This window comes from Diceros bicornis, chromosome 5 (genome assembly GCF_020826845.1).
Source record: "Diceros bicornis minor isolate mBicDic1 chromosome 5, mDicBic1.mat.cur, whole genome shotgun sequence".
NCBI lineage: Eukaryota > Metazoa > Chordata > Mammalia > Perissodactyla > Rhinocerotidae > Diceros > Diceros bicornis.
This window is the reverse complement of record NC_080744.1, coordinates 72,824,386-72,844,689: the sequence shown is the minus strand read 5'-3', so window position 1 is coordinate 72,844,689 and position 20,304 is coordinate 72,824,386. Positions and strand designations below refer to the sequence as shown.

At 40.2% G+C, this 20,304-nt stretch overlaps 1 protein-coding gene across 9 annotated transcripts in view; it reads right to left on the bottom strand.

Annotated features, from left to right (window-relative positions):
- HERC2 (HECT and RLD domain containing E3 ubiquitin protein ligase 2) overlaps positions 1-19,421 on the bottom strand; it is a 229,527-nt gene extending 210,106 nt beyond the window's left edge. For 5 of the 9 annotated variants that reach the window (XM_058542230.1, XM_058542235.1, XM_058542233.1 and 2 more), the window contains exons 1-3: positions 19,366-19,415; positions 18,599-18,701; positions 7,571-7,685 (exon numbers count right to left, since the gene is read on the bottom strand). In XM_058542230.1, the coding sequence (XP_058398213.1) occupies positions 7,571-7,685; positions 18,599-18,670 (187 nt within the window). In that variant the 5' untranslated portion in view covers positions 18,671-18,701; positions 19,366-19,415. Of the gene's footprint in view, positions 1-7,570; positions 7,686-18,598; positions 18,702-19,090; positions 19,217-19,365 lie in introns of those variants that run through there. The other 4 variants (XM_058542234.1, XM_058542239.1, XM_058542231.1 and 1 more) reach the window with 4 other exon arrangements.
- Positions 19,422-20,304: the final 883 nt, after the last annotated feature.

Sequence of the window (20,304 nt, the reverse complement as noted above, 5' to 3'; positions counted from 1 at the left end):
CCCCACTGTTGGCCCCAAAGTCTGTGTGCCTCTTCGCCTCACAGCCAACTGCAAGACCAAACACCAAAATTCTGACCAGATATGTTTTGGGGTGGATGAGACCATGGAGGAACTTCAGATGACTAAAAATAATTCAGACTCATTCAATAGAAAATCCTATACAGCCAGCAGACCTTTGATATAAAATATCACTATAAGCACCCTTCATTGTATATGTGTACTTTCTTACATACAATAATTTTCTTACAATTTAATAATTACGTAAGGAATTATTAAACTAACTATGAAGTCTACTAAATCTGGTGGTACTCCTATCTAATTTGTTTAAAAATAAAAACAAAGGCTTATATAATCTAATAAGATGGAACTCAAGAATCCCCAGAAAAGAAATAATTTTTTTTTTTTTTTTTGCAGGGAAAGATTCACCCTGAGCTAACATCTGTTGCCAATCTTCCTCTTTTTTTGTTCCTCCCCAAAGCCCCAGTGCATGGTTGTATACCCTAGTTGCAAGTTCTTCCAGTTCTTCTATGTGAGCCACCATCACAGCATGGCAACCGACAGACAGGTGGTATGCTTCCATGACCTGGAAATAAACCCAGGCCACCGAAGCGGTGACAGTGTCAAACTTCAACCTCTAGGCCATCAGGACTGGCTCAGAAATAAATTTCTGATACTTAAATAGTGGTTAGTCTTTTAAGGGGGAGAGAAAAAACACTTCTCAAAAAGGGAACCCATGTACACTGTTGGTAGGAATGTAAAGTGGTATAGCTACTGTGAAAAACAGTAAGAGGTTCCTCAAAAAACTTAAAAATAGATCCAGCAATCCCACTCCTGGGTATATATCAAAAAAAAAATGAAACCACTATCTCAAAAAGATATCTGTACCCCTGTATTCACCTCTATATTCACTGCAGCATTATTCACAATAGCCAAGACATGGAAACAACCTAAGTGTTCATCTACAGATGAACGGATAAAGAAAATGTGATTTATATATATATATATATATATAAATATTATATAAATATTTTTATATATATATAAATATTATATAAATATTTTTATATATATAAATATTATATAAATATTTTTATATATATATATAAATATTATATAAATATTTATATATATTTATATATATATATATATATATATATAATATTTAGCCATAAAAAAGAAGGAAATCCTGCCCTCTAGAGAATATGGATGATTAGGACATTATGCTAAGTGAAATAAGTCAGACAGAGAAAGACAAGTACTGTATGATCCACTTACATCTGAAATCTAAAAAAGCCAAACTCATAGACAGCAGATTGGTGGTTACCAGGGATTGGGGTGTAGCAGAAATGGGGAGATGTTAGTCAAAGAGTATCAACTTCTAGTTATAAGAGGAATAGGATATAGGGAATCTAATGTACAGCATGGTGACATAGTTAACAACAGAATCTTGTATACTTGCTGAGTAAATCTTAAATGTTCTCACCACACACAAACAATAGTAATTATGCAAAGTGATGAAGGTGTTAAGTAACCTTATTGGGGTAATCATTTCACAATATATACGTATATTAAATCATCACACTGTACACCTTAAACTTACACAATGATATTTGTCAATTATTTGTCAATAAAGCTGGGGAAAAGAAAAAAGAAATCTCTCAGAAACTGCTAACTTTGAAGCATTTTTACATACAAATCTAAATTCACAAAATCCAAGTGAATCCTTGGAGAAATCAGACTGACCTGAAAACTGGTTACAAACAGCACTAAATCCATTCCCCGATGTGCTAACAGTGTGGCATATAACACAGCATACATGTTTTCTGAGCCTTGGGCTTCTTTTCTCAAAGAAAGCCTAGTTAATCCAAATTTTCTAAATTTCCTATGAGTTTTACTCATCAGGTAACTTTTTTTTGACATGACTTCCACATTTTAAGACAGTGAAACTGAAAGATTACAGACTCACTCTAATTGAATTACAAAATTCTGACAAAGTTTTTTGTGTTAACAAAAATCATGTTGTTCTGCAGTGTATTAGCTTAAAAGCAAGGTTCAAGTCTTTCATTAACTTAAAGACACTGGCCCAATATTAAATTGATTTAATCAATAGCTAATCTGTGAACCCCTGAACAAATGCAGAGAAAATACTAGATCATCAGTCACCAAGCACAGGTTAACAAACACATGCACACATGGCTTTGTCTCCCATTGCTACCGCCATGGCAGGATGCAAAAACATCTTTGCACCTCTTAATGAGCACGTTCTTCTTGCCCGTTAAATATGTAAAATGGGGCTCTTACAATGTGGACTCCAGAGCTCTGCTAAAATGCTCTAACACCTACTTACCACTTTTTTATCTGTGGTATGATAAAAATATATATTTGATCTTTGCCCCAAGTTCCGGCACAGAGCTCCTAAAACCTTTGGAATTTACTGAGGACAGGAGTGTCTAAGAGTGTCTTTTGTCATTCATAATGAGCCCCTTTCCACAACACCTGAGTTTATGCTAATGAGATGACTCAAGGTGGTACCTCTAGATAGTTTCAGGGTGCGGGCTGGTCATCAGAAAGACCCATCAGTGATTAGAGGGAGGGAACTATCAGCCCCACCCCCTGACCTCCAGAAAGGGGAGGGTGGGCTGGAGACTAAATTATAAAAACTCTTGAATAACATGATTTGGGGAGTTTCTAGGTTGGTGAACACATGGATGTGCTGGGAGGGTGGAGGGCCCAGAGAGGACATGGAAGCTCTGAGCCCCTTCCCCAATACCTTGCCCAATGCATCTCTTCCGTTTGGTTGTTCCTGAGTTGTATCCTCTATAATAAACCAATAAACATTAAGTGTTTTCCTGCATTCTGTGAGTCGTTCTAGTGAATTATTGAATCTGAGGGGGTCATGGAAACCCCTGAATTTGTAGTCAGCCAGGCAGAAGTGTGAGTAGTCTGAAAACCACATTTGCGGCTGGCATCTGAAGTGTAAGCAGTCTTGTGGGACTAAGTCCTTAATTTGCGGGGCCTGAGCTAACACCAGCAGTTAAGTGTTAGAATTGGACTGAATTGCTAGACACTCAGCTGGTGTTGGAGAATTACAGATTGGCGCATAAAAATGACATATATTTTATGTCAGAAAAAAATATATACTATTGAACTAGAAGTTATTTAATTTGGGTAAAAGTTGTAATTAACACGGATGATGGCTGAGATTACACCAGAAAGAATGGTGGCAGAAAAATATAAATATGAATGCAAGATGATGAATGTTTCTATCAAGGAAGATAGTACTTTTTGTCTTAACGAAAAACATCTAGCTATGCCAAAACCTGAAAGAAGATAGTAAGAGACAAGTAAGCGGATACAGCAAATTGTAGAGGATTTGAGGGAAAATGAACTTTATCTGCCTTGGTTTATAAAACCTGTAAAAATGTGTCAGAATTGACAACGTTAATCAGTAAACAAAAGTGTGAGCCCTGAACTACCAGACTGGGCTTCCTCTCTGTGACCAGCCAGCCTGGAGAAGTCACAGCACAGCCATCCCTCTCTCGAGCCCAGGTCAGCCTCCTCTGGAAGATGTGTGATGCCATCTTCCCAGGATCAGACCCTGTCAAAGTGTTTTTACATCCAAATGGTCTTTGGCGCTTCCTGCAGGACCAGAATGACAATTACTAGCTCCCACATCGTGGAATTCATGATGCAACACTTCCAAGCAGGAAAAAACTGGAAATAAAACGAGGTACAGTTGGGATGCTCCTTATTTCTTCATTAACTCACTGCTATCATTAGAGCTTCCCTGTACTTCAGGCCCACAATATGGGAAGAGCCAGCAAATCAAAAAGAGAAAATTCATGTTCTGTAGATTAACTTCATACAAGTAGAACAACACACTGTACTTCCCAGGACAGTGGGAGCCCTAGAGATGCATCCATGTCTCGCTGCTCTTGCTATGTTCTAACCCCCAGGGTGGACAATGACCAAACCCTCACCCAAGAGCCATGAAGCCCACCCTGTGAAGAATTTTATTCCTGTCCTTTCTGATACTGTTACCAATCAATTAACCAGAGCCTTGAGTCTTATCGTCTGCTTCCTTCCAAAACTAAAGGCTAGAAATTGGGTCTTCAACAAACAAGAATAATCGCAGAGCCTCAATGGAGTTACCAATCCCATAGGGAACAAACTCTAGCAGAAGCTGACAGCACTGCTTCCAGTAGATACTGGGCAGACTCCCAGGGGTGGGTTAAGCTTTCCACAAAGAACTCAAAATCCAAAGCAAAAAGAACTAATTATGGAGGACAGAATAAATTTATGAGGGAAATTTAATTGTGGTCATTTGCTTTGGAATAGTGTTGGTTTTTTTAATGTTCTATTTGCTCAAGAGCACTTTTCCTTTCCTCTGGGTCTCTAGCTCCCAACGTAATACTGTGCCTGTGCAGACATGACACACACTTCGAAAAGCAAGCATCGTCAGTGGGATTGGAAACATGGTAGGAATCCTAATTCTCAGCCCCACTCCAACTCTAAAGAATCAGAAACTCTAGGGGTGGGGCCAGCCAAGGGTGTCTGACCAAAGAGTAGCCCAGGTGATCCTGATGAGCAACAGAGTTTGAGAACTCTTGGGCTAAGGAATCAGGATAGAATTCTCTGAGCTCCCACTGTTAGGAGGATAGAGACCTGACTACTATTCCTAACATTCATGGCCCTCTGTGCCGTGCCTTTTAACCTTTAGTGTATAAACATGTTACCTGGGTCCACTGCATCAGCAGGCGCACCCTCCAGGATTTAGATGCAGCAGGGCACTCAAAGGAGTATGGTTACCTCCAGTTTGGCCCAATACACTTCTGCTACTCCCTGCTCACTGCTCCCTGTCACCCCTGCACACCCACTGCCAGTTCTGCTTTTCCCAACCCTCTGTGCCCGCTTCTCCCTTGTGACCCCACAGGCCACTGTCCCTCGAGCCCAGGCCAGGTTTCCCTAACGGCTGCGCAAACCACAGGAAATGCTCCACCCCAGGACTCCTCCAGTTGTGTGTGTGGCTGACATCACAAGGTCTTTGCCATCCTGTTATATACCTTGCTATGTGGACGCATTTTTTGTCTAAATAATCACTAGTTACTTGAAGGGAAAGGCCACATTTAATGCTTTTTTACACGCTCCAAAGAAAAACTATAAAACCAGAAGGAAAGTTGTCAATTGGCACAAGACATAATGGAAAAATTCACATTCCAAAAGAAAAAATCAAAAACTCATCTCTGCACTCTTAAAATTGGAACACATAATAACTAAAGAATCCTGACCGCCCCCTAAAAAAAACTCAAAACAATTACCCACTTATGTACCATATGAAGTCAGAAAAAGCCAAAAAATAAGCTCCATGGAACTACAAAAAGTTGGTCCTGATGTCAGTAAACTACATTTGTAGTGTAATGGAAATAGCAATGAAACTTTTTTAAGAGGTCTGGCTTCAATTTCTAGCTCTGCCCCTGTTATTTGTGCAAACTGTAGCCTCCATTTCTAGGTAGAGTTGAGGATTAAAGGAAATAATGAGAAAATACTTTCAAGAAAAGATACAGCATCTAAGCAAAGTACTGGCTAATATTATTTCTACTATCTGCATAGGTTGAAAAGGTTTATGATACACGAAACAGCTCATGATAAATTCTTTACACAAGGCCAGCCCTAGACAAAAATGAAAAATAAGCTTAGTGTATCTTTAGCAGCCTCCTAATTTTCCTTTCTTTACATCTTATTCCCTCCTCCACTTTCCCTCAAAATAATAAATACAAACAACCCCAAAGAAGGTGTTAATAATAAACGTTCACCTGAAGAAGTATAAGATTATAATCCAGCCTTATCCCAGGCCTGTCTTCTGTGGGGCAGGCCCCAGAAAAAGTAAACACAGAAACTTATTACCTGGGACATAACTTTCTTTCCTCATCAGTAGGACCAGAAAATTCTAAACGTGATTGCAAAAGAAAGTAAGGAAAGTTTATCCCAGGGGAAGTGCAATTATTAGAAGCCAGTATTTCCCAGAAATAAACCACGAAGGGATCAAACTTGACAACAGTAAGAACCCACTCTCGGGTGGTCGTGTGTGGAAGAAAGTAATCGACCCCTTACTCACAGCAAGGACAACTGTGCACTGAAGGAACTTCTAACTCTAATCTGTATTTTCCTCACAATTGGCTACAATACAACCAACATATAAGTATATAGTCTTAAAAATGGAATTTGGTATGTAAAACTTACCTGTGAAAAAGTATTTTCTAATAATACTAATAATAGAAAGTACACATCATGCCACACTAAAAATAGAAACTTATACTGAATGCCAAAAAAGGACCCCCCAAAACTATTCAGTTGGGACCTACATAAAGAACAATTATGCTTTGCTTTCTAACCACATGATTTTTAAATTAACAAAAAATATTCATCAAATGTAATGAGTAGGAAATATACTTTGTATTTTTCCATGTAATTAGTTTTTCTCAGAGCATCTTTTAGAACTAGCGTTTCACAAAAAAACATTTTGGGAAACACTGTTTTAATTCATTAACAAATACTGGAGGGCTGGGAAAATGAGGTATAAAACTTAAAAATATATAGAATGAACTACTGAAACTGCTAAAACATTACAGAGCGAAAATAGCCCAACACAAAAGAACACACATGACTACATGGTTACATTTACATGAAGTTGTAAAACACGCAAAACTAATCAACAGTAGAGAGAGTGGACCAGTGGCTGCCTCTGGGCAGAAGCGGCAGTGATGGGCCAGGAAGGGGTACCAGGGAACTTTCTGAGTGAGAGTAACATTGAAAGAGGTTTATGTTACAAAGAATACATTTGTCAAAACTTGTGGAATAGTAAACTTAAAGTATATGCATTTCACTGATAGACGAGTGGTGTAGGTCCGCACCCAGGAACTGAACCTGGGCCATGGAAGTGGAGTGTGCCAAACTTAACCTTAGCAAAAAAAAATGTGCACTTCGTTATGCATAAATTTTACCTTAAAGACAAAAGACAAAACTGAATTCTGTTGAGTTAATGATATGCATGAAGTGTCTAAGGGAGCCAGGAAAGAAGCACTGATGGACAGAAGGATGGAGAGCCAGGGAGCCCTGAGATAAACAAGTAGAGAGAAACGGTGGTGGTAGGATCTGGGGGGTGGGTGTGCGGCTCGCTGCATAGATCTTCAGTTGTTCTGTGCGTGTGGAAATTTTCACAATAAAATACCAGAAAAAAAGAGATAACTCCACTAATAAGGCAAGACTTATTTCAAAACTTAAAAGAAGAAATATTAACTGGAGCTCCTGTAAGCTGCAAATGAGACATCAGGGGAAGGACACCACAGTGAGGTGGTTTTCCAATGAAAAGGCCTTCAATTCACACAGAACAATGAAATCCAGGCAGCTCATAATATTAACTATCATTTAGACAAGAATCACCAAGGTGAAAACAAAACTTCAAAGAGTTATGCTCAGATACTCCTATTCCTATAGCACATTCCAAAATTTCTACAAAATGCAATTTATAAAGGTCTTTACAAAGTGAAAAATACTAGTTAAAGACCCTTACCTTTTCTAGGAGGAAGCTCTCCATTCTGGGTTAATTCTGTCCCAGTATACACAATTTCTCCATCTTTAACCATTTCATTCCACAGACCACAAAGCCCATCTCTTGTGAATGCAAGCTGGCAATGATAAATAAAATAACCTTACAGAGTGATCATACTCACAACGCAATTCTTAAAGAATGATACAAAAAAAAATCTCATTTCCTCTTATTTATTCAGTCATTCAACATTTAATGAAAATATCCCAAAAAATACAGTTAAGTGAAAAAGGCACAGTGCATAATAGTGTATATACTATGCTCACTTTCACATAAGATACAAGAAAAAAGCCACAGGAGCGCATGTGCTCTAGACAGAGAAAACAGAAACAAATGACAATGATCATGTAGGGGTAGATGGGAAGGGCAACATGAATGGAAGGCAGGAAAGAGGAATGAAAACAAGATTTTGAGTAAACCTTATATATTTTAACTTCTAAAACATATAACTATATTTTCATCTTCAAAAATTAAATCATAAAAAAGCACAACCTACAACTGGTTAACAAGCAAATCAACCTATGCTTATCAAAAAGAAAAGTATTTCAAGGGCCTTTTGAACTATACCCCTTTAGTCAGATATACTCTAAGGGAAAACAATCTTGAACTTTTCTCATTGGTCTTATTGATAATCATAATATTGACATTAAAATTTTAAAAGTATTTCATGTTATATAGTATAATAAAGCAATGTTAATATAATAAAACATATGTTTATGATAAAGTATGTTAGTGTTACTAGAAACTAAGGTTTTAAGTGTAAAAGAGATGAAATCAAGGAAATTTTTAAGAACAATTTGAATTAGAAATCTCAACATAAATTTATATTTGAATATATCTACTTGTTCTATCTTTGGAAAGGACCTAGAATCAATGGCACTGGGACAGCAAGGAGTACACCCAGCATCGAGATATTGGTTTCTACATACCACTTCCGACTAAATGAAACCTAGGTGGTTGGAAAAAAAGGCCGACTTGAGGACCGAGGCAGACAAGATGAGCCTAGAATATCTTATGTTTGCACCAAAAAAGTGGTTGTTCACAGCCTGATGGGGACTCTACTGGCCAAATTTAGAACAATTTTGAGCCTCAAAATACATAAAAACAGCACTGGACTGTAAATAAAAGTAAATAAAAACACAGGAGTCCATAGTGATATTCAAAGAAAAAACAAAAATGCTCTTGATTGTCAGCATTTGGGAGTCAGAAAAGGCTTCCCAGAGCAAGCAGCCAGCGAGGGGAGGGGGTGTGGTGGACACCCAAGGCATCCATTCTGAAAACTGCAGGTGCAACAGAAGCCCTCTTATCAGACACACAAGACACTTTACATTAAAGTAGAAATACCTGTTTGCCCATCTTTTAATGGAAAGCCGGGGCCTTTTCTTTGTTCATGAGTCCACTAACTCTTTCCTCATCATCATTCCGGCATGCACTACACTCATTAAGCATCCACTATTTCCATCTCAGTTTCTTTAAATGGAGCAAGAATTGAAGGGCAATTTGTGAGCAATCTCAGTATAGAATTCTTCTAGACTTTCAAGACTTTTCTCCCAATCCTTTACAGTTCTCTCTTACCTAACCTGCACAAGTAATTTTTTTAGCATCTCACTTTTACCCAAAGCATGTGTAGTAGGCAAAACTCAGACGGTCCTCAAGATCCTCACCCCATGATGCACACACACCCTGTGGAATCCCCTCTCTGAGCGTGGGCGGAACCTGTGAATGGGATGGGACATCACACCTCTGACTAGACTTCGTTTCCTTCTACGGCAAAGGAAAAGGAATTTCTCACATAAAATTAAGGTCTCACACCAGTTGATTTCTAGTTAATCAAAAGGAAGATTATCTTGGGGGTCCTAGTTAATCAGCTGAAAGCCCTCAAAAGGATGGGGTTTTCCAGAAGAGACACTCTCTACAGCCGTGAAGAGCAAACTGCCATGAGCTGCCTATGGAGAATGGCAGCCTCTAGGAGCAGATGAGTCAGTCCCACAACCGCAACAAACTGAATTCTGCCAAAGAGGACCACAACAAGACCCCAGATGAGAGCACAGCCTAGCCGACACCCTGACTGCAGCCTGTGAGACCCAAAGCAAGACCAGCTAAGCCATGGCCAGACTCCTGACCCACAGAAACTGAGAAAGAGAATAAACGTGAGTTGCTTTAAGCTGCTAAATTTGGGGTCAGTGACTTGTTACATAGCAACAGAAAACCAATTCAGCATCCAACTTAGTTTTCACAGAAACAACAGCTTTCTTTCATCACTCATATTTTATCTGTTCACATCGCTAACAAAATAACTGCCATAAACGTACTTGGGACCAAAACAAATGACTGTTGGCAAAAGTATCAACTGACAGGAGGAGAAGTAAACTCCTTCCTAAAAAGTGAGCCACAAGCATTCAGGGCCCAAGGTCTTAACGAGGGAATGAAAAGGCCTGGCTCATCCGCTCATTCGGGTAAGAGAAGGGTAGCTAAGATCTGCTGCTGGGGTTAAGTCCAGACCCCACATGGCCACAAGAGGCTAGGAGATGATCAGATAAACAGCCCCGTGTGTACCATGCTCCAGCGGTGACACGCCATGTTTAGGCACTCCAAGGAATAAATGATCACACCTTATGTCATAACTCTGTCAGTGCAATGGATGGAGACGGAAGAAGAAACTAGAAAAAGAGAAAATAACTTAGGTTGGCCTCTGTCAAGAACCCCTCAAAAAAGGATGAGAGCCTACACCAAGACAAGAAGAGTAGACTACTTAAGACATTTCAGATAATGGGACAGATCAGATGCCAAAAGTGAAAAAAGAGGTAGGGAACAGAATCAGAATGAGAAAGAATTAGCTCAGTTTAACTGCTGAGATTTGCACTAATTGTACACTTCAGATTTGCACTACTGAACATAGAGATCCTCTCCCCATGCAAACCCGCATGTGCACACACACACACTGTAAAAACAAATTTAGATCTTAGCAGAGTATTCTGGGCTAGAAACTCAAATCTAGCAGCTGTCAGCAAATGGACTGTAGACCATGGCCTGGAGAAGATGCCAAGACCCAAGGAGAGAGGGCAAAACAACGTCCTCAGCCCCAACTGCACATTGGGATTACCTCAGGGTGGGTAGGGTCCGGGCATCAGTGTTTTTGGGTGCAGCCCAGGTGGAAAAACATTGGTGTTTACAGCTATAAAAAAAAAAAAAGCCAAAAGACAAACCATTTAAAGAATAAGCCAAGGAAGAAGCCCAGTTTACTTGGAAACAAGAATTATTACTAACACTCATTCTTTCATCACTTGGGTAGTGTTGGGAGAGGGGAGGGTAGACTGTGTGGAAGGTAGAGACTGGGTGTCTGGAGGGCCACACACACTGTGGAAGCCTCCTGGGAACTGAGGACCCAAAGGTAGAAATGAGCCAGGGACTCGAGTAACCACCATTCAAAGTACAAGGTTCAGGCATCTTCAAGGATTTGAGCAATGAGGTACATTACTAAGACAACAAAGCAAGTCTCCAGGGAGAAGGGCTTGAAAGAGCTAAACTGTGGAAGACAGAGATGATGCCCCTGAGAGAGCATTCTACAACCCTGGGAGGGAAGCACAGGATTCCTGAGGAGAAAGAAGCCAGGAAAACTGCAAAAGAATCACAGCATTGTAAGAACATCCTATACAGGAAATAAAAATCACTTCAATTCGCCAATTTGAGTATTTTTTACAACTGTCTATGATTAGCTAGCCTTCATTAGTAGCAAACTTACATAAAAGTTCCCAATGGGTGATAATACAGGTTTTAAATTTTAACTTTTTTTGTACAGAATCCAGATGCTTCTAATTAGTATTATTTGGTCTTAGGACCCTTTTCTGATTTGCTCTCACATTCTTACCTCACACCTCTAAAATGATATAGCAGTTAAAGCCATTTTCATCCTGAAAAGAAGCCAGCAAAGGGGGTATTAATAAGCCTAGTTTTGAGGGACAGTAAACTGAAGCTCTGATGTTCAATGACTTGACCAAGATCACACAACACCGAGGTTATCAGAAGTAGGATTTGGGAAGAAGCCTAACTCCCAAGCTTGTTCTCTTCTCACCAACACCACAACATGCACCCATACGCACAGTGAGGAGGCCTGGGGGAGCCATCAAGTCCCCCACACGACTGCGACCGACACTTGACACCAAACAGGATCGAACAAGCCAATCCTTAAGGTTAAGGTATCTTAAATGACTACTTCGGAACTGTATAATTACACAATATAATCCAAAATAGAATACGCCAAATGAATAAATGGCATTTAGATGAGAAATTTTTTTTTCCTATCTTTAATATATGCCTGAAATGTAATCTGTTCAAATATTTGCAGATGACTAAAGTAAAGGTATCTGGCTTTTTTTCTTAGCCTTGCAGAAAAATACTTACTAAGCACCTATCGAACACAGGACGAAATAACCAATTCCAAAAAATTTTAAGAACAAGTTTCTAGAACAATTGGGAAAGTTAAGAGAGAAACATAAAGTACATCTGTTTGAAGACATTCAGCAGAGAGGAAGAGCAAGCCTGAGCCCAAGAGAGGAGGACAGCCCCAAGAGCCGCAGGCTGCTTCCTCAAGAGGCACCTGCCAATTCCACAAGCAGGGCTGAGACCAAGAGCTGCGTGGAGATGGTGCTGAGAAACAGGCTGGAGGTCCTCACAGGAGAGACGCCTGGTAAACACACCATACTTTAAGTGGAATCTCAAAGGGCCATATACACCAGAAGTATGGGTGAGATGGAAGCAGACCACCCCTCCCAGGGCAGGAGCCCAGTTTTGAATCATCTCAGTTCCCAAGTGCTCAGCAATGACCTGGGAATGCTAGTGCTGCTAGTCTGACAGATCACCTCTAGAGGAGGATATCATGACCCAGGGCCTCAAGTGATCACAATGTTTCACATACAATATCTAGAACTCAAACAAAAATAACAATGGATAAGACAAGACCACATGATTGAAAAATGAAAAAAACAGAACACAATAGAAACAGATCAAGAGCAGATCCAGAAAATAGAAATATAGACACAGACTTTGTCCTAAAAAGAGCCTGAGAATGGACTTCAATCAATGGACTGAAGTGCTGACACTTTACTTGGCAGATGCCAGCCCAGGGCAGTGAGGGGAGGAGGGGAAAGGAGGAGGCAGGAGAAGCAAGCATGTGAAGCACAGGATGCAGCACCTTACCACAGGGGACAGCAAACGATGGCCCGGCCCACAGGCCAAATCTGACCCATCACCTGATTTTATATGGCCCACAAGCTAAGAATGGTTTTCACATTTTTCAATGGTTGAAAAACAACCAAGAGAAGGAAAATATTTCATGACACATGAAAATCATGACATTCAGACTTCAGTATCCATGAAGTTTTATTGCAATCCAGCCACACTCATTTATCTATCGTCTGTGCTTACTTTCACATGACAATGGCAAGGTTGAGAAGCTGTTACAGAGACAGTACGGCCCACAGAAATATTTACTATCTGGCCCTTTACAGAAAGTTTGCTGACTCCTGTGTTACTGCACTGGCCCCATTCCACAGTGAGCTGCAGATACAGCAGGCACATTCACTAGGCATGGGGAGCTCTTCCACAAGACTTGCAAGAGGAAACCACAGAACAGTCCAAGGAGGGAAGAATTAAAATACCCAGTTCCCTTATCTCTCCTTGCTAACTGGTGAACGTTCACCCTATGGTGAGCTAGCTCCTGCTCTCCCACCTTCCAGGCTGTGTCACTGGCTCCATGGTAGGCAGCTGGGAAGCCATAACCCACGCCTGTGGTGTGACATTACATCCAAGACTGAAAGTAGAAGGGCGGCCCACAGGCATGGGTGTCAACTCAGAGGGAAAGCAGGATGCTGTCGAGGAATCTAAAGAGACTGTGCAAGGTTTGATTGTTCAGGCAATTAAGAGATTAGATTGAAAATTTCAAGAGAGAACTGGAAATTATGAAAAAAACACAATGTGGCAGTTAAACAAACTGTCAAAACATTTCAAACTAAACATTTAAAATAGATGTATTTTACTAAATATAATTATACCTCAATAAAATTCATTTGAACAAAAATGTGGAAATTCTAGAACGAAAAAATACAATATCTAAAATTAAGAACTCAATAAATGAGATTAAAAGCAGATTGGAGAGGGCTGTGCTTCTACCTATAAAGGATTAACTTCTTGAGGAATTACCTCTCTGCTGTAATCAACTAGAAAACCAGACAATATATCAAACAGCTATTTTCAAACATTGGCCAACAGACAGCCCAGAACTGTGATCCCTGAGAAGGGCAACAAAGGAAGTAAGACCTACAATTGCTCAAGTTTACTGCCTAGAAGCAGCTTCCAGGCTGCAGCACAGGAAAGGGGAACCCAAACAGAGCCCAGAGGTCTTGCTGAGTTGAGGAGACAGGTCAGCTATAAGGTCAAAATGACAAGAATATAGGCGAGGAGGGAGCTACAGAGAGAGAGAATGATTTCTAAAGATGGGCAGAGGGGACCCCTTGAGTCTGGCTGAGTACTGATCTGGGCGTGGGTTGAGAAATCTATCAACGCTGGGGAAAGAAGCAATAGAAAGGAGTAGGCAGAATCCCCATGATTCACAGTCTGGGAAAAGCTTGTGTTTCTACCAACCAGAATGGAAAGACCTTCCAACACACCAAGCATTAGGTAGAGTTCTAAGAAGAATATTGCCTTAATAAAGCAGATAAATTAGCCCAAGACTAAAGGCTGTGCTAGATCAGCCTGAACAAACCTTAGGATCAAGCTTTGAAAAGGTCAAATTGATCCTAAGTAACTTACATGCATGCCAGACAAAACTAACAATCTTTAAAGAAATAAAACAAAATCCAGCACAGAATAACATAATATTTAGAATGTCCAGCATTCAACAAAAAATTACAGGCATGCAAATATGCCCCATAACCAGAGCAATCAGTCAACAGAAATAAATCCAGAAATGACAGAGATGATGGAATTAGCAGACAACGTTAAAAGCTCTATTATAGATATGCTCCCTATGCTCACAAATAGAGAGGAAAATATGAACATGATGACAAGTGAAACGAACATACAAAAAGGACCCAAATGGAACCTCTAGAAATGAAAAAATAAAACATTTGAAGGGAAATCTTCAATGCATAGGATTATTAGACACCGCAGAATAGTTATACTATAATCTACCACTTCAAGCATACAGCTATTACATGTTATGCTCACTCCCTTTTAAAACTCACTTACTCTCGGTTCTATCTACACATTAACTATAGGTTTAATGCCCACCACCAGTCTCCATGTCAATCTACAGTCATTCAGTTATCTAAAGATATCTCTCTACTCAATTCCTCAGGAAGGGCTCATGGGAACAATATTTCCTGAGTTCTTGCTCATTGATAAGTTTGTGTCTTTTTTACCGGAAAAGCCAGTTTTGCTAGAACATAAAATCCTTGGCTTACATTTTCTTTTCTTGGGTGCCTTAAATACATTACTCAATTTTCTTCTGCATAAAGCCTTGTTGTCAAAGTCTGATAGTAAACTCATTTTCTTTCCTTTGTAACTATTATTAGTCTTTTCCAAGAACCAAAGCTAAAAGTTAGTTCTTTCAAAAAGACTACAAAATGGATAAACCCCTGACAAGATTGATCCAAAATACAGAAAAGATACAAATCACCAAATCATGAATAAAAAAGTGAGCAATGCTCCCTATACTACAGACACGACAGTAATCACAAGAAGTCATTATGAACGTCAATTAAGTGACCTGTATTTACAAAATTCTTTTATTTCTACATCCCATCTATCAACTGGAATACCTGAGAACAGAATTTAGCAAGATGTTCATGTTTACGTTTTTTTATCTACTGACATTTCTAAGCATAAAGTGACAATAAGTACATTTAATAATTTCAAGTTTAATTTTAAAAACTAAATTTTATGCTTAATCATTTTAAATTAATGATTAGAAGAAGAAATGAACAAATGGTCCGAGTTTAATTACTGATATAGTCAACAACTTTGATAGACCCCAAGGGCATTATGCTGAGTGAATAAAGCCAATCTGAAAAGGTCACATACCATACGGCATTCTCAAAATGACAAAATTAGAGAGATGGAGAACAGATCAGTGATTGTCAGGAGTCAGAGATGGTGGAGGAAGGAGAGTGTGACTATAGAGGGGCAGCAGGAGAGAGATCTTTGTGGTGATGCAACAGTTCTGGATCTTAATTATGGTGGTGGTTACATGAATAGACCCGTGATAAAACTACATAGAATTATGCACACATTGCACCAATGTCAATTTCCTGGTTTTGATATTGTACCACAGTTACATAAGATGTAACCACTGGGGGAGTCTGGGTAAAGCATATACAGTGACCTCTCTACTTTCTTTGCAACTTCCTGTGAGTCTAGTATTATTTCAAAATAAAAAGTTAAAAAAAATTGCTTCATAATATCTAATTTCATGCTCCACTTCAAAGAATCCAAAAATAGAAACTGTAGGAGATTCACGAGTACAGCTTATGCAAGAAAGAACTGGATAACACCATTCTTGGACCCATGCTCAAAGACAAACCCCTAGCCTTACATCAAGACTAGCAAATAAATATGCATATATGTGTTAAGAATAAAAAGCTTTTAAGGTATCATGTACTATCTTTTATAGTTCCTTTGCTTAATTGACTTTCTGGCTCACTGAAAAACTACCAATCACTTCAGAGAGAAGGACTTTTACTGTAAACACAAAAATGGTAATGGTATTGACTACGTAGCTAACACCTCTTTGCTCCATATTTTATTGCCTCTTTAAGAGAATTGTGAAGGAAAACATGGCAATTCAAGAGACTCCATACTCAATCAGAAAAGAGTGTTGAGAAAGTAAAAGTATTACATATGCAAAAACCAGATACGTCTGCTATATAATAGGCACTCCATTAGAGGCAGCTGGTTGCAAGGTCCTAGGCCTGATACATCTAAAATCTACTATCAAGAAAGTCTAGGACCAGTGTCTTTGTTCTCTATAACGTACATACACTACAAGTTTTCAGTCTCCAAAAATTTTTCCTTTCTAAAGTCACTAAAAACTTCAAGAGCATTTCAAACAAAAATGGCCATAGAAAACAGATTTGCTAAATCCTCTGGTTAAGAAACATGTTACTACCCCACATGTTATTCATTACCCAATTCTGTTCTCAATACAAAAGCCCTACCCAAGGAATGAGATGCTTCCCACGCCAGGTGGGAGAGATATCCCCAACAAGGCTGGCATCTGCAACGTGTGTCTGCAGGAAGGATTCCAAAGAGTGAAACTCTAATAATTCCTTAGGGTAAAACAACAACATTCATTCCTCACATTTTATAAGCATGCTGGAGAAGTGGCATAAAACCAAGGTCAGCTATCACTTTTTTCATGATATTAAATAGCTTCAATATCCATAACACATTTTTCCTCTGGTGTACTACCTAAAACCTAGGTGTCTTCACTTACTCCTAGGAGGAGTTGGGAAGACTTCTGAATAATATGCAAAATGTCTAAGAAGGGCCAAGCATCATAAATTACACTGAATAAATCAAAAGTAAAATGGTAAGCACTCTAAATCATAAGCGGTGTTTCTTTTTACATATATCTGCCTGACTCATCATAGGCACTCAACTCAGCATTAAATTGGTTTTAGATCAAGATGTTACAACTCATATTTAGCAGTTATTCAATTATGATTACGAAGAGACAAAAACTTCTTTAGGAAGTTCTTTACTTCAACAAGTTTCACAAAATACATAAACGCTAACATAAAAACAATTCTTAAACTCAGTTTGCCTGAATCTCAAGATTTCAGAAATAAGAAATTACTCATCCCTCACCTCCCTGTACCCCACTTAAAAAAAAAAAAAGAGATGACAAAGAAAAATAGACAGTAATTGCAACATAAAAGGCAATGTTTAAACAAAAACAAACCAAAAGAGTCACTACTATGCCAATTCTTGACCCAATTCTTTGTGCTTTTCTTATCTAACATGACACCACTAATAAGAATCCCATCATCCATAAGATAGTTCTGAACACTTGGCTCTCATACCTACCAGGGCTCAATACTTTAAAAAAAAAAAAAAACCTCAAGGAGGAACAATAATGCTTCACTACAAGTACCTACGATCAACTGCTTACATGACTCTTGGTAAACTGTCATGCGATATGTAAGACTGTATTAAAAAAGGCAGACTACTTGAGAAATACTTAAAATGGTTAATCTCAGGGAAGAGAAAAAAATACATATATACTACAAAATATTTCAGACACTTCTTTTTGCTGGTAATTTGCAGTTACAAAAGTAGTTTCTCCAAACCATTTGCAAACTAACTTGAGATAAAGAATACTCTATAGAAATATTACTGTTATTATTTATTTGATAATTTATGGGCAAGCTTGCAATTACTTTATTAAATCAAAACATGAGAGAGTCTAAGGCCAACAATGTGTTTTCACATGTTCTTGATGTGAAAATCTGGGCATTCCTCTTATTAACACCAAACAGCTCAGCTGAACTCCTGTCTGTCCAGAAGCACAAACAGAGGAGCCCATAAAATGAGTGAGTTTCTACAGGACATAATTACTGCATGTCACTTCTCCCCCACATAATAAACTGAACATCTCAAAAACTATCACTAAACAAACAGTCACTGAGATACAGTTAAAAATGATACAGACTTCTTAAAAAATGATAATAAATAGGAAAAATTTCGGCATAACTAGATCTCAAGTTTCTTGCACTTACAAATGACTGCAACTAAAACGGAGCCACACAAAATCTATAAAAACTGCAATAAAAGTTGATACAATAAAAGATACATTTTAATTTACAGAAAATAAACCTGCTTCTCTAATATGGCAAGATCCGATTTGCATCCCCTTACAAACAGTAAAGAAAGACTTAACCAGAAATTTAAACATGGAGGCAGAAACACCAATAAAAAGGTATGTCAAAAACCCACCTGGATATCTGTTTTCAACCATTTGGAGTCCAGTCGAGCCTGGGCAGCCAAACAGAAAGAATCAGAGGGCATCTTCCCTCCAGTTTCCTCCCAGTTGTCAGACCTGCAAGTAAAACAGAAATGTTGAAGATCTAAAGCTTTTCAGCATTTTACAAAGACCCTCCTCCTCCCCCAAGGTTTAATGCAGCAAAAGAGAAGCACAGAAAGGAGAGAGAAGAGCTGGGGGAGGCGAGTGAGACGAGGACAGCGGGAAAGAGAAAGATGGATAGTGGGGAGGAGGACAAGGAGGGAGGAAGAGCCCACTCCCAACACAGGTAAGAGCCACAAGCGGGATTCGCCCGCTCTCTGCACTGCGTGGGCGAGACCTTGAGAACGACGGTCACAAGAGACCAAACCACAATGTCATCCCCTTCCCTTAAATCCCAGAGGTAAACACGCCAGGAAGCCCACATTTCAGCGACAAGTGACATCAGCACGCATCTGCCGCCTTACCCCAGACCTCTGAGTGCTGTGGGAAACGAATTAATCAAATTCCCGTCTGCAGAAAACCCCAACAACAATCACTTAGGAATGGAAAGACAGCCGAGCCGCGCGCCGCGGGCGGTCCGCGCAGGCCCAGGTTCGCCTGCCGCGCCAACGCCCGCCGCGCCCCGCTGACCTGGCCCTGGCCCCGGCCCGCACCGCCCAGCGGCCGGCCACCCTCGCCGCCCCTGGACGAGGACCTGCCGTGCAGGGGCCCTGCCGCCTCGCCCCAGCGACGCGCGTACACAGTCTCCAAGCCGCCGCTAGCTCCGCCGGAGCTCGCGATCCCGGCGCCTCTCGCGGCCGGAGGGGCGGGCCGAAAGACTGACGCCCCCACCGCCAGCCAATCGCAGCGAGGCTTCTGCGCGGGCCCAGCCAATGGGGAAAAGGATCCCTCTCGCCCCTCCTCCGGACTCTCCTGCTTCCGTCCATCCCGCTCATCTTCCTTCTTGGAGCTCACACCTTGCAGTCAGAGCCAACCGCAGGCGCCGGGAGGCGGGATTTCCGCTCACGCACACACGCACTCCCATTCGGACTTCGTACAGCGATCCAGAGAAGCCAGCTGGCGTGGTGCTGTCCTCGAGGATTTGAGTGCTTCGGCACCCGGCGGCTGTGGACCCGACGGGCGCCTCTGAAGGGAAGGGCACACCGCGTGAGGCTGGCTTAGGTCTGCAAGAGCCTCCTCCTGTCTGTCGCGCTGAGTGCAACTGAAATCCTGGGCAGAATACATGGAGCAGCTGGTAACAGGGGAATGGGAGAAGGAAATCAGAACTTTCAGTACCACAGTGTCCATAAAACAAATCCTAAGAAATGTGAAACAATTGAAGTCATACCAAGTACGTTCTCTGATCATAAAGGAATTAAACCACAAATCAGTAACAACAAGACAATCTCCAAACATTTGGAAATTAAACAACACACTTCTAGATAATCCACAGGTCAAAGAAGAAATCTCAAAGGAAATAGAACTATTTTGAATTGAACAAAAATAAAAATTGATCAGGCCGGACTGGAGGCATAGTGGTTAAGATCGTGTGCTCTGCTTTGGCAGCCTGGGGTTCACCCCAGGCTGGGACATAAACGCTGTTCATCAAGCCATGCTGTGGTGGTGTCCCACATATAAAAGAGAGGAAGATGGGCACAGATGTTAGCTTGTTGCCAATCTTCCTCACCAAAAATAATAA